The sequence below is a fragment of the Pongo pygmaeus genome, chromosome 22 (assembly GCF_028885625.2).
Source record: "Pongo pygmaeus isolate AG05252 chromosome 22, NHGRI_mPonPyg2-v2.0_pri, whole genome shotgun sequence".
Taxonomy (NCBI): Eukaryota; Metazoa; Chordata; class Mammalia; order Primates; family Hominidae; genus Pongo; species Pongo pygmaeus.
Window position 1 is genome coordinate 53587741 of NC_072395.2, and position 14870 is coordinate 53602610.

General features: G+C 43.2%; 1 protein-coding gene across 1 annotated transcript in view; it reads right to left on the minus strand.

Moving 5' to 3' along the window:
* Window positions 1–14870, minus strand: part of DSCAM (DS cell adhesion molecule) — an 828718-nt gene that overhangs the window by 663098 nt on the left and 150750 nt on the right. The window contains exon 3 of the mRNA XM_054468799.2: window positions 8247–8393. Coding sequence (XP_054324774.1) covers window positions 8247–8393 — 147 coding nt within the window. The remainder of the gene's footprint in view (window positions 1–8246; window positions 8394–14870) is intronic.

Here is a 14870-nt window from a genome sequence, read left to right on the forward strand (position 1 = left end):
CACACACCCTCCACACACACACACAACACACAGATACAGAGCACACGCATCACACACACCCCATGCATAGATCACACACACACAGAGCACACACTCCACAAACACACACACACACCCTCCACATACATACAGAGCTCACACACCACACACACCCCATGCATATATCACACACACACAGAGCACACACTCCACAAACACACACACACACCCTCCACACACACACACAACACACAGATACAGAGCACACGCATCACACACACCCCATGCATAGATCACACACACACAGAGCACACACTCCACAAACACACACACACACCCTCCACATACATACAGAGCTCACACACCACACACACCCCATGCGTATATCACACACACACAGAGCACACACTCCACAAACACACACACACACCCTCCACATACATACAGAGCTCACACACCACACACTCCACACACACACCCCACACACACACAGAGCTCACACACCACACACTCCACACACACACCCCACACACAACACACAGATACAGAGCACACGCACCACACACACACAGCACACAGTCCACAAACACACACACACACCCTCCACATACATACAGAGCTCACACACCACACACTCCACACACACCCCCCACACACACACACAACACACAGATACAGAGTACACGCGTCACACACACACAGCACACACTCCACACACACACACACACACCCTCCACACACACACACACCCTCCACATACATACAGAGCTCACACACCACACACACCCCATGCATATATCACACACACACAGAGCACACACTCCACAAACACACACACACACCCTCCACACACACACACAACACACAGATACAGAGCACACGCATCACACACACCCCATGCATAGATCACACACACACAGAGCACACACTCCACAAACACACACACACACCCTCCACACACACACACAACACACAGATACAGAGCACACGCATCACACACACCCCATGCATAGATCACACACACACAGAGCACACACTCCACAAACACACACACACACCCTCCACATACATACAGAGCTCACACACCACACACACCCCATGCATATATCACACACACACAGAGCACACACTCCACAAACACACACACACACCCTCCACATACATACAGAGCTCACACACCACACACTCCACACACACACCCCACACACACACAGAGCTCACACACCACACACTCCACACACACACCCCACACACATACAGAGCTCACACACCACACACTCCACACACATACAGAGCTCACACACCATACAGGGCATACACACACACCACATACACACAGAGCACACACACCACACATAGCACACACTCCACACACACACACACCCTCCACATACATACAGAGCTCACACAGCACACACTCCACACACACACCCCACACACACACAGAGCTCACACACCACACACTCCACACACACACCCCACACACTTACAGAGCTCACACACCATACAGGGCATACACACACACCACATACACACAGAGTACACACCCCATGCATATATCACACACACACAGAGCACACACTCCACAAACACACACACACACCCTCCACATACATACAGAGCTCACACACCACACACTCCACACACATACAGAGCTCACACACCATACAGGGCATACACACACACCACATACACACAGAGTACACACCCCACATGCCACACACACACCACACACGCTACACACACACATACAAACACACATCATGCACCACACACACATATGCACACACCACACCAAACACCACACACATATGTGGACACTCACATCACACACATGTACACACACCCCTGAGATCCTCTGAGCTAAATTTGCCCCAATGCTTTCTTTTCTTGTTTTCTTTTTTAAAGAAAAAATATTAACATACCTATCTCTATGTGTCTATCTACTTGTTTTGGTAGTTCAAAAGTCAAAAGCGTACTTCTCTGTGTTGGGTTGTACTCCACAATACACAGTTTGCAGCTTTCAGAATGGGCGCAGGTCTCCTCCTGGCAGGCTGAGGCCTTGCAGACTAGCTGCTATTGTGGCTGCTTTGGAGCCTTGCTAGCAGCTGTTTGGAGACTCCGGCTGTGCCCCTCACCTTACTCGACTCCCATTCTTGGTGTCACACAGGGGCTCTCCAGAGCTGTAAACAACCAGCTTTTAATTACTTTCAGGTGGCAGCGGGGTAACATACATATGTAACTTACCTGCACATTGGGCACATGTACCATAAAACCTAAAGTATAATAATAATAATAATAATAATAAAAGAAAAAAAAAAAAAGAAAAAAAACTAATTTAGTGAGCGATAGACTTAAATGGCAAAAGTATAACATAATTAATGATTTTTAAAAAGAAACAGACCAGGGCCCTCTCTTCCTATTTCTCAGTTGATTCACTCCCAAAAATATAGCATGGTGAAAACATGACATCTCTGTGCCTTTCTAATTCGTCTGGTGTGCACATTCCGAGCTAAGAATACTTTCCAGTGTTTAAAATGAGGTTCTTATTTACTAAAAGCAATATAAATAAAAGATTAGATGATACATACAAAGACAGATAGCTAGGTAGATGATAACAGATAGAAAAATGTTCCTTTTATACTTTTCATTTGGTCCCACGAATTTCTTTTCAGTGAATGTTAAAGAAATGCTTCTTGAATTCTGCAACTCTCTGGCACTTTTAAAATCAAAGATGAGGCTTTCAGGTGACTCTAGGTGTTTTTTTTTTAATTTTACATTATTTTAATGTTTATCTCATTCCTTTTACTCATAAGCTCTTTGAGGGCAGACTCAGGTCTCCGCAAGACAGCAGCCACAGCAGAGCAGATGTCTGGAAAATGCTCAGTGAGGAGCAATAAAATCACAATAGAAGTGCCATAGAAAGGGAAGGTTAACTTCTATAGTCAAGAGTGCACAAAGCAGAGGCCCCCCACAGCATGACCCTCAGGTCCCCCCGACAGCTGTGCTAGCTCTCCCTCCCTCCCCACACGAGAATACGGCATCCAATCTGCTCTTAGTTCTGGTTCGCTGAAACGTGCTTAAGGGCAGCCTTGTCTAATTTGGTTGGCTGTACCTATAATCTGTTTTCCCCTCTCTAAAATGCAAAGGTTTTCTTAAATCACAACCTCCTTTCTGAAACCTTCTCTACTTCCCCAGGCAAAACCATGTGTGTAGCTGCAGCCTCAGGCCCTAAGCGCCTACCGCAGCACTAACACCCCAAGAGGGACAGTGCAGGAACCTCCCCCAGCATCTCAACAGCAGAAACCATCTCTGCAGGGGCCTGGGGAGGGAGTGCTTCTTAAAGCCCAAGTCTTGCGTTATCTATGATGCCCAGACCCAATTGTGGCAGTGAAGAATTACAGCAAATGTTTCATGTAAAGTGGTTGGTTTATGTCCTTTGATATTTCACGTGGGCAGAAAATTGTTCACGTTTAGCCAAAATACAGAAAGAAGATAATCATCCTTGGACCTGAACTCATTGATCCTAAGAGGTAAAATTCTCCTTGAATCATCACTAATAGAGGTATTCAGATAGGAAATATTACAGCAGAAAATTGGGCCACTGCTAAAGAGGGAGGCAGTTTCTCTGGGAATAGTAAAATGTTTGCTTTTTCCATTTTCCAAATCCGGTTACCCCTGGGCTGTGTCTTTGATGTTAATGTAGCTAAACCCCTGGTGAGATTCTCACAATTTTATCAGAAGAAACAGAAACGGAAGGCTGGGCTCTCTTATTGCTGGCCTCCCTAATCGGGAGGAAATTCACAACAGGCTTGTCAAGGGAAACCCAAATATAAAGCTGGTGTTATTGTTTTTTTTCCAGGATGGTGTCTTATGTATCTCCACATCAGCAGTACCTCCAAAAGCACATAATTATTCAAGCTACTATATTTTTACTGGGCTACATTAATATTATGGCATTTAAAAGGATTTCATTGCAGCTTAGGATAAGTGATGAGGATGTCTAAGAAAACCCACATAGACATCATGACTCTTGTTTTTCCTGGCTCATTTTAGGGAGGTAAGAACACAATAGGTCAGGATCTGTCATATTAACTGAGGTCATCTGATGGCACCTTGTGTGCCTGTCTCTGAAATGTTTTTCCTCTGCACATTTACGACCCCACCCACATCCATCATACCAGAGGGAAGGGTCACCCGGTGAGGCCCCAGGGCCCAGGGAAGAGCTCAGGCAGGCAGAAAAGCAACATCAGACATTATGAATCTTTCCTCCATTTGGTGGAACTACGGGATTTCTACTTTTCAGCTGTTGGGGTATTCTTTCCAAAGGTCACTCAAAATCAATGAACTCATTAATGTCCTTGATAATGGTAGCCTCATGGCCTCATATGATGAAGAGGCATAACTTGATTCCTGCATCTACCTTCAGGCCAACTGAAGCCTGTCCTGGAAAGAAATCAATGCAGGCCCTAATGTGCAGTAAGCTCCCAAAAGGAACCATGACAACGCACAACACTCATTAAACCCTGACAAACACTGCGTTTGTGTTTCTCAAGAAAATAACCTACTCATTTGTTTTCTTAACCAAAATAAAGGGCAAAACCTAGTGAGACATACTAATAGAAACCATTTTGCTTCTTTTTAGGGAAATACACCAACATCTTTATTTTTGCTTTTCATTAAAAAAGAATTTGTAGAAGACAAATACCCATTTACCTTCACCAGGATTTCCAAAGGTCCCCTGGCCTAGAGATTCACAGAAACCCAAAGCTCCTCTGTTAGAAGCGGGCCTTTGCTGCTCTGACCTTCCCAGGGGATCTCCCAACAGTCAAGGCTGAGCAGCTAAGCATCCCCCAGGCTGACAGGTCACACTCCGCCCTGAGCCCAATGGGGCACGTTGGGCTATGGCCTGTGAATCATGCTTTTGGGCCCTCTCTTGACTGCCATCAGCTCTCAGCTGTCCTAGGTTAACTCTCTGGCACTCTCATACCTGCTCCTAACTCACTCACTCAGTAAGATACTTACACAGGCTTATTTCCATGGCTGATTTAGTTAATCGCTTTTCTCCATGGAAAGAATCAACCACTAAAGGAAGTGATCTGTGCAGAGTACGAATGCTTCCTGGGACAAACTTCCCAGCCAGATCCCAGCAGGCTGGGATGACTTGATGATCCGGGAAGAGGGACCTGGGAGATGGCCATGCCAAGGAATAAATCCAAACTAGCTCGCAGGAGTTACAGTTTATATACAAAGCAGAGACAAATTAACCTTTTACAGATCATCTGCTGTGCATATGACATTCAGGACAGCTTCCCTGAAGGTCAGGGCTAATTTAGAAAAAGTCCCTCTGTTCCTGAGACTTCTGTGCTGTGCAAGGTCATTCCCTGAAGCCAAGAATCCCAGTGCTTCCCCAGAGTGGCTCAGCCCCAGCCAGCATGGAGGGAGGGAGGGTCCTCCTTTTAGCGCCCTCCACCCCTGGCACAGCCTGGGTGATGGGGGAGGAGGCTGTCCTCTGCCCTTATCTGTGCCTTGTCCTGGTAACCAGAGAGAAATATAACCCTTCTCCACCTAAACCTCCTGAGCATGGTTTATTTATTAAGATCTCCAGTGTTTTAAACCATGCGTCACCTCCAGTGACTTCATGACCTTCTTTTCTGGGCATTGTTGATGGGTGGAGCTCAGACACTGGGAACAGGGTCTGACTGTAGCAGTGAGCAATAGAAGTCAGGTAAAATGCTCAATTTCCAGACTTTCTATTAGCAGCTCATGCCACTGCTTTGGGGCCTTGTCATTTACAAGGTCATTTTTAGTGACAAGTCTATTCGACTCAGGTTGAACGACCTGATGTGAAGTCTCTCTCTCCCTTTCTTTCAATGACTTACTTACAAACAAACCAAAGCTTCTTACTGATGTATTCCTCAATAAGATAAACACCTGTGTTGTATTTATTTTCTAGATGCTGTTGTGAAGTAAAAACCAAGCGCTTCTCCAAAACTTTTGCATTTAAAATTGTATGAAAGGATGAAGCTCCAGTATCTGGCTGAGGAGAGGACATGGGCTTTAACAGTTCCTATCAGAGGGGCATAAATTCTATATTCTGCATGCCAGCATCATCCCCTCACTAGATATACATTTCCTTTTTTTTTATTTAGTTAGGTTCACATTTGAAGGAAAATAAAGTCTGTTCACAGAGATTGCAAAAAGGTGACACATGAACATGAGCATGCTGCTAATTAAAGATGTCTAGGAAACAAAAGAACAAACATATTATGCATAACGAAAGAGATTCAAAAATCCTCCTGGTAGAACATGTTCTCACTTGTAAGTGGGAGGTGAATGATGAGAACACAGGACACATAGAGAAGAACAACACACATTGGGGCCTACTTCAGGGTGGAGGCTGGGAGGAGGGAGAGGATCAAGAAAAACAATTAATGGGCACTAGGCTTAATACCTGGGTGACGAAATAATCTGTACAACAAACCCCCATGACACAAGTTTACCTGTGTAAAAAACCTGCACATGTACCCCTGAACTTAAAATAAAAGTTAAAAAATCCTCCTGGTAGATATTTCAATTTCTCACCCAGATTTCCAGTTCTCCTCTTCCTTCAGGCACATGCCCCACTGAGGTCAGGCATGGCCATGAGACTTGCTTTGGCCAATTAAATCTGAACAGAGATAACATGTGTCACCTCCAAGTGGAAGCACTAAGAAGGCGTTTGTAATTCTCCCATGCTGTCTTCCTCTGCCAGAGCAGAACCTGAGGCTGAAAATTTGGATGACAGGGTTAAAAGATGGTGAAGTCTCTATCCTAGGCCACCGAGGCTGGAAGACTGAAAAGGTAGCCCCCAACTCTTCTGCTCCCTGAACCTATACTCCCTTGCCATATACATTTGAGGGCCTCTCCCCTTTGACTCCAAGCTTAGCCAGATGACTGTCATCAAATCCTTCCATTTGCCATTAAGAAAACTAACATGACCCCTAAGGACAGAAGATGAAGATGTTTCAACACTGAAAATTAGCAAATAAAAATGTATAAGTGAGTCTCTATTCTGATTATTACAATCACATTTGAGTTGTCAAGCTTAGTATTTTTCAACACCCTAAGTTAAATTATGATGATTAATCAACATAACAGCAAGGAATGTATTGTTCATTGAAGTGTGAGGGGTTTTGAATTCACTGTAAAGACAATGTTTTTATAAAAACTAAGAATTCCATTATATCTTAGATTCCTGTAATGTGCTATGATGGCAATGTATTTCAATTTTGATTTGGATCTTTTAAGTGCCTTCTGGTTGTGGTGTACAGCAACCAACCTCTTTAGCTAATCAATAAGCTGAAAAACAAAAATGGTGTGTCACCGTGAGGGTTTAGTTCCAAATTCTGCTCTCTATAAATTGATAAAATGTTGCTTAGTCAAGAAGTCTGTTAACATGTGTGTTGTGTGTGTGTGCATCTGCATGTGAGGGCATACAGACATGTCTAAAAAAGGCAACTATTTATAATCCACATCGGAACACAGACTATGCTTCTCACAATTCTTTTCCGAAAGCAGCCAACACATTTTGAGATATGCCAACAGTCATTATCCAATGATGTAAGAACAGGAGCACCACACATCACGCGGACAGTAGCCTTTCCAGGTAAATAGCACAGAGCAAGAAATCAACACCATTAGAAATGAAGAACTGCAGTTTCTTGGAGGCTAAATTTAAATTTTGTCTTTTCTACACACCAAATATAAGCCAAGAAATTATTCATATGCAAATATACATTTCATTGCTACATATATATTCTTAGTAGAATCTTTAACAAATAGGTCAGAGATACAACATAACTCTCAAGACATTGGAAAGCACCAAAAGGGCATGAAAACAGGGCTTCCATTTTCCAGATTTTAGTTTCAGAATGTCAGCTATATATGCAATGCTGAGGTCTCTCACAGATGCAAAATACTACTACCTTGTTTTTAGAAGCAGACATAAAACCACAATTTTCTCAAAATGTTAACACAATGGCTACAGTTACAGAGCCAGTAACTAATTTCTCTTCATCAGTCAGCTCACCAAAGGATGTCTGAATCAAGCCATTATAAGCCAATACAAAACACTTATTTCAGGTTTACTTACAAAATAGCATCAACCTTAAGAATACTAATTCTGAATTATGATGAACACATAAACGGAGACCCGATTCCATCTCTGAAATAACCTTTTCAGAAGGTGAGCACGGCATCCTGCACCCTGGAGATGCAAAGCCTACCTGAGACAAGTGAAACAGTGTCTTTCTCCCATGAGACGACAGTGATGTACGCCTCCACTGAGGAGGGGATAATGCACTTGAAGACCGCAACATTGCCTCTCATGGTTTTCTGGTCCTCCACACGGACTGTATAGGGCTCCCGTAAAACTGGAAAGCAGAAAGAGGACCTCAGTAAGGCACACAGTCAACAGGCTCATTCTGAGAGTATCTCATTGTAATATATACATTGCAGCACACACACATCAATTGCATAACATATCTTTCTGGAAAACAGTTAAGATGCCTACATTTCATGTCTTTCATCGCCTGGCTTAAGAAAACATTCATTCCCTTAACAATACACGGCTGGGTAAAGTGCCTCATGCCTGTAATCCCACCACTTTGGGAGGCCAAGATGGGTGGATCCCTTGTGCCCAGGAGTTCAAGACCAGCCTGGGCAACATGGCAAAACCCCGTCTCTACTAAAAATACAAAAAATTAGCTGGGCGTGGTAGCATGTGATTGTAGTCCCAGCTACTTGGGAGGCTGAGATGAGATTACCTGAGCCTGGGAGGTTGAGGCTGCAGTGAGCTATAATCATACCACTGCACTCCAGCCTGGGTGAAGAAAAAAAAAAAACCACTACACTCTATACCAAGGGGCCAGAGTATAATCTAAAACAGTTAATAGACCCCCTGAAGGTATCAGGATATAGGAAATAGCTTCATGAAAGAAAAGTTGCTGGCTCTGCAAAGTTATGACGATGGCAAACTGCTATTAGTCCTCTAAGGGCCGAGGAAGATTTTTTTTCTGACTGCAAAAAATGAATAAAAAATTCGAGCAAGGCAATTTTTCTGGGAAGCCTTGAGAACTCTGAGACAATTAAAATAATTTTTCATCAGTAAATTTTTAAATGACAGTTGCAAAGCAGTTTGGGAAACACTGATCCTGCTTCCCGTTGTTTAGGGAAGGATGTTGATTAGACAGCCTGCCCAAACACTTCGGATGATAGGAGCACCCCAGAAAGACTGCGGAGTGCACGTCCACATCCTTGATGTCTGGGCTCAGAGGCAGGGTGGTACTGGTGTTCACAGCCTTCCTAGCAGGCCCAACTGCCTGGGTTCGAATCCAAGCTCAGCCGCTCCCTGATTGTGGGGCAGTGAGCAAATCCTCTCACCATCTATGCCATGGGGATGATGTTGGTAGCATCTGCCCCCTAGGGTGGCTGCGGTGAATCAGTTAGTGTAGGTGAAAATTCAACAGTGTCTGCTAGAAGCAGGTTGGGTAAGGCCACACTTACCAATAGCCAGAGATGGATCCCCAGGGTTGGGGAAGATCTGTCTCAAGGGAAATAAGACATTGATGAATCTAGTCCTAATTTGATGTGCCAGCCTTACTTCTTTAGAGCTTTGTTTTCCTCAAATTTAAAATGAGGGCATTGTGGTGGGAACCTCTTCAAGGTCTAAATCCTATAAGTCTATGATTTTCTAAGATATCCACAGAGATAACTTATTGTCTAATCATCTAACCAGCTCACTTAAAGAATTAATCACTTACTGGACAAATATGTGCCATGAAAATGGTTTCAAAAGGTGCTAACACATCAACAAAGCTAAAGGTGAATTTCTCAAGGGAAATCTCCCAGTAGGCAGAGGTGAGCTCTTTAGAAGAGGATTGTTGAGGTTGGGCTAACCTTGTGATACGCTGAGCATTTTCGTAGTAAAGCATGTCTTTCATGAAAGCCTTCCTCTCCAGTTTCCATTTTTAACATTAGCCATTTTTCCCCAACTTGGAGAATTTCTTCATTCTTGCCTCTAATCAGAGAGATTTTTCCAAGTATTGAAATCTTCTGCGACCCCCATCACTGTAATCCCCAAGCAGCATGAGGTGAAGTTCCAGGCAGCAACTCCACACCTCCTGCAGGAGGTCCACTAGGCAAAAATTCAGGGCTCAGCCACAACATCCTTACACCGAGAGGAGGAAACTGACTTTGTACGGGAAGGCTCCTGCATAAGTAAACCTTTGCTGGGAGCTGAGGTCCACAGTAATAGATTAGAAAGAGACTACAAAGATATAGACAAACTAATCAAACTCATCGGTAAGTGAGAATCCAGGCATGGTGAGAAGCAGAAGACAGAAAGGAGAAGAGGAGGATGGAGGACAGAGGAGAAAGAGGGACTGGCCAACAGAGAGAGTCTACTGTCACAGGAATAGTGCCCCTAAGCAGGGGAATGATTTCAATTTAAGCTCCTTTGTCTGTGTGATGCTTGTTTCTTTGCAATAAAATCACTCTGTCTCCCCAAACCTTCCGCAGACTCTGCTTCAAACATTAATGACTCAAGTAGGATAATTTTTAATAGAAATCAAGGAAAGGGGTCAAGTTCCATGTATCAGACAGGAAAGTGAGAAGATAAGATGTTCACCTGTTTACCGGGAGACACGGGAAATGCCTTCCCACCAGGTGTACAGTCCCACACTAGATGGGATCACAGGAGCCATAAAAATATGAGGTGACTGACCGGGGACATTCCCAGTGTTACCACCCAATGTCCAGTGTCCTAGGAAACCCCTCAGTCCCAGCACTTACCCACATATCATGGAGTTTTCTCCTCTCTAGCTACCCACTGCCCTCACCAGTACCAGGACACCTTAGTAGTCACAATTTTAAACCTGTGTGACTTTTGCTTCTCCAACCTCCAGGTCAGTCCCAAGAAGCCCAGATCTTCTCAAAGCAGGGACAGCACTGTGGTGCTCCGAACCCCAGCTCGCTCAGAGGGAATGGGGATCAGAAGAAAACTGCACACTCCCCATCCCTTCTCCTTATTCAATTACTCATTCCACAAAGACAGCCCGTGCAGCGAGCCTTTAAAAAATTATCTTAGAAAATACTTGGCACACAAGAGGCGTTCAATACATATTTTGAGACTGAATATATAGAAAGACAGAGCTTCCATTCTGGGAGAACTTCTAATCCTTTTATAGAATATACATGTATGCACATTTGAATTTATAGCCACTATCTATAGTTTTTTTAAAAAAATGCAAATCAGGGTTTTATTAAAGCTCCTAAACTTTGTAATAGAGCATTGCTTGTTCCTGAGGCCTCCAAAACTTAAGACACCAACATTGCTGTCTATGGCGATATACGTCTCAGAGGGCCATGTGAGTTTCCTGAGCCCATAGTCAGCCCCGAAGACATGGGTGCAGCCTTGATCTTCATTCTACATCCAACTACTGCTAACTTTGTTGCAGTAACAGAGACTGGGTTAGAAACCTGAGATGCAGGCAAAAAAAAAAAAATACACTTTGTTTTAAATTTGATAGACATTTGCATTATAAGACAGAGTATTATCTAAGTACTGTGCTTGGTGTCGTAAGTTAGGCTCTCCCCAGAGAGCCCAGATCTTCTCAAAGCAGGGACAGCACTGTGGTGCTCTGAACCCCAGCTCGCTCAGAGAGAATGGGGATCAGAAGAAAACTGCACACTCCCCGTCCCTTCTTCTTATTCGACCCCAAAAGGAGGAGCTGGGTTCAAGAGACTGAGCAAGGACACAATCCCCTGAGAGGCAGGGAAAGTGTGAGTAGGGCAGGGAGGGAAGCAGCAAAGCAGGCGTGTGGTTTCAGGTGAAGTCCCAGCCACGCCTGACATGCTCGGTCATGCAGAGGAGCTGGGATTCCCTGTTGTAGCTGTCTGTCATTGGCTTAGGGTTGGCCTCAGGAGGATGGAACTCCCAGGCATCTCCCACTCTTGTTTCTGTGAATGGTTCCAGTGCCCAAGCAATCCTCTGAAGGCTGCAGGTTCATATTCTTAGCAACCAGCACACAGACCTTGGGGGATCTGATTCAGGGATGCCAGTAGGGTCCACTGCAATCATTTTAGCCTTCATTCAGTAAAATTTGTCATCTTTTTAGATCAGAAGAAAAAAAAATCTCTGGTAATATGACTTTGAAACAAAATCAGGTCTATTTATTTAATCAAATATTTTCATTGTGATATAAGAGTTGTACATGTTTTGGGGGTACATGTGATGTTTTCATACCCGTATAAAATGTATAATCATAAAATCAGGGCAATTGGAATATCAATCACTTCAATCTTTTCCCTGTGTTGGGAGCACTGTAAATCTTTTTTCTTCTAGCAATTTAAAAATGTACAATAAATTATTAACTATAATTTCCATACTGTGCCAGCAAATGTCAGAACATATTCCTTCTATTTAACTGTATTTTTATACCCCTCAGCCAACTACTCTCTATCCCCTCTCCTCATCCCCTTGCTTCCCAGCCTCTGTTATCCACCATCCCACTCTCTACCTCCCTAAGATTCACTTTTCCAGATCCCATATATGAGTGAAAACATGTAATGTGTGTCTGTCTGAGCCTGGCTTAATTCACTTAGCATAGTAACCTCCAGTTTCATCCATCATTATATTCTTGTTGGATGGATAGTTTGCAAATATTAATAGTCTCCCTATTCTGCATGTTGTCTCTTTAACTTTGCTGATTATTTTCTTTGCTGTGCAGAGTTTTTCTGCTTGATGTAATCCTATTTGTCTATTTTTGCTTTTGTTGCCTGTGCTTTTGAGGCCTTACCCCAAAAATCTTTGCCCAGACTAATTTCCTATAGTGTTTCCCTAGTGTTTTCTTTCAGTAGTTTCATAGTTTCAAGACCTCATTTAAGTATTTAACCCATTTTGAGTTGATTTTCGTACACGGTTAAAGATAGGGATCTAGTCTCATTCTTTTGCATATAGATACCCGGTTTTCCCAGCATTAATTTTTAAAGAGCTTGTCCTTTCCTGAATGTGTGTTCATGGTACCTTTGTCAAAAATGATTTGGGTATAAGCGCATGGACTTATATTTGGATTCTCTATTCTATCCCATTGGTCTATGTGTCTGTTTTACGTCAGTACTATGCTATAGTATGCCAGTACTACACCTGTGTAGTATTCTTTGAAATTAGATTGTGTGATACCTACAGCTTTGTTCTTTTTGCTCAGGATTGCTTTAGCATTTTGGAGTCTTTTGTGGCTTCATACAAAGTTAAGGATTTTTTTTTTTTTTTTTTTTTTTTTACTATTTCTGTGAAGAATGTCATTGGTAGGGATGGCCTTGAATCTGCAGATCACTTTGAGTAGTACAGATATTTTAACAATATTAATTCTTCCAATCAATGAGCATGAAATATCTTTCCATTGTGTGTGTGTGCGTGTCCTCTTCAATTTCTTTCATACTTCTTTACATTTTTAGCATATCTACTATAGGTTTTTACTTTGCGGTTACCATGAAGCTTACAAAAAGCATCTTATAGTTATAAGAAGTTATTTAAAACTGAAATCAACTTTACTTTGATTACACACACACGGCTTATTTATTGACCAAGAGATCACACAGTTGGTCTACATTGAGAGCACCGAATGTGAGAAAACATTTTAAATGGTCCATTTTCAAGGCATAGTAAATCTAAGCACTGGCAGCCAGTCTGCAGATGTAACAGATTGCATGGCTCATGCACCTAGAAGGTCATGATAAGCAAACAGAATGTAGAGGAGGGGTCAGCCCATAAAAGGAAAGAAAGTTTTGTTATTGGGAAATCAAAACTTAAGCAGGGAAGGGGATTGGGTTATAACTTTAAAAGGGGGATAATGAAACTTAGGCGATGTCCAGGAAGATTGTAACTCCATAGTACTCAACCAATGAGGAACTGGGGGAGGGACTTGCTTGCTAGGCGATAAATTACCTGCTCTACCTGCCCTGGGTGTGCCTGCCTACCAGGCGCCTGAGCTTGCATTAAAAGTCCGCCATCAAAAGTCTTGCTTAGGCTGGGTGCACTGGCTCACATCCGTAATCCTAGCACTTTGGGAAGCCGAGGGGGGCAGATCACCTGAGGTCAGGAGTTCAAGACCAGCCTGGCCAACATGGCGAAACCCCATCTCTACTAAAAATACAAAAATTAGCCAGGCGTGGTGGCGCATGCTTGTAATCCCAGCTACTAGTGCGGCTGAGGCAGGAGAATCACTTGCATCCGGGAGGCAGAGGTTGCAGTGAGCTGAGATCGTGCCATTGCACTCCAGCCTGGGCGACAGAGCGAGACTCTGTCTTAAAAAAAAAAAAAAAAAAAAAAAAGAGTCGCTTCTGCTGTTCTTCGTGTCTCTGAGTCCATTCTTTGCATCTGGATGGCTGTATGTGCATTTCTTACATGAAATACTCATTTTATTGTACTTCAGAGAGATTACGTTTTTTACAAGTTGAAGATTTGTGGAAACCCTGCATCATGCAACTCTATCAGCACCATTTTTCCAGCAGCATGAACTCACTTTGTGTCTCTGTGTCACATTTTGGTAATGCTTACAATATTTCAAACTTTTAAAATTATTATTATTATTATTATTATTTTTGTCTTTTTTTTCCTTTTTATTATTATTATTATACTTTAGGCTCTATGGTACATGTGCGCAACGTGCAGGTAAGTTACATATGTATACATGTGCCATGCTGGTGCGCTGCACCCACCAACTCGTCATCTAGCATTAGGTATATCTCCCAATGCTATCCCTCCCCCCTCCCCCCACCCCACAACAGTCCCCGAAGTGTGATGTTCCCCTTCCTGTGACCATGTGTTCTCATTGTTCAATTCCCACCTA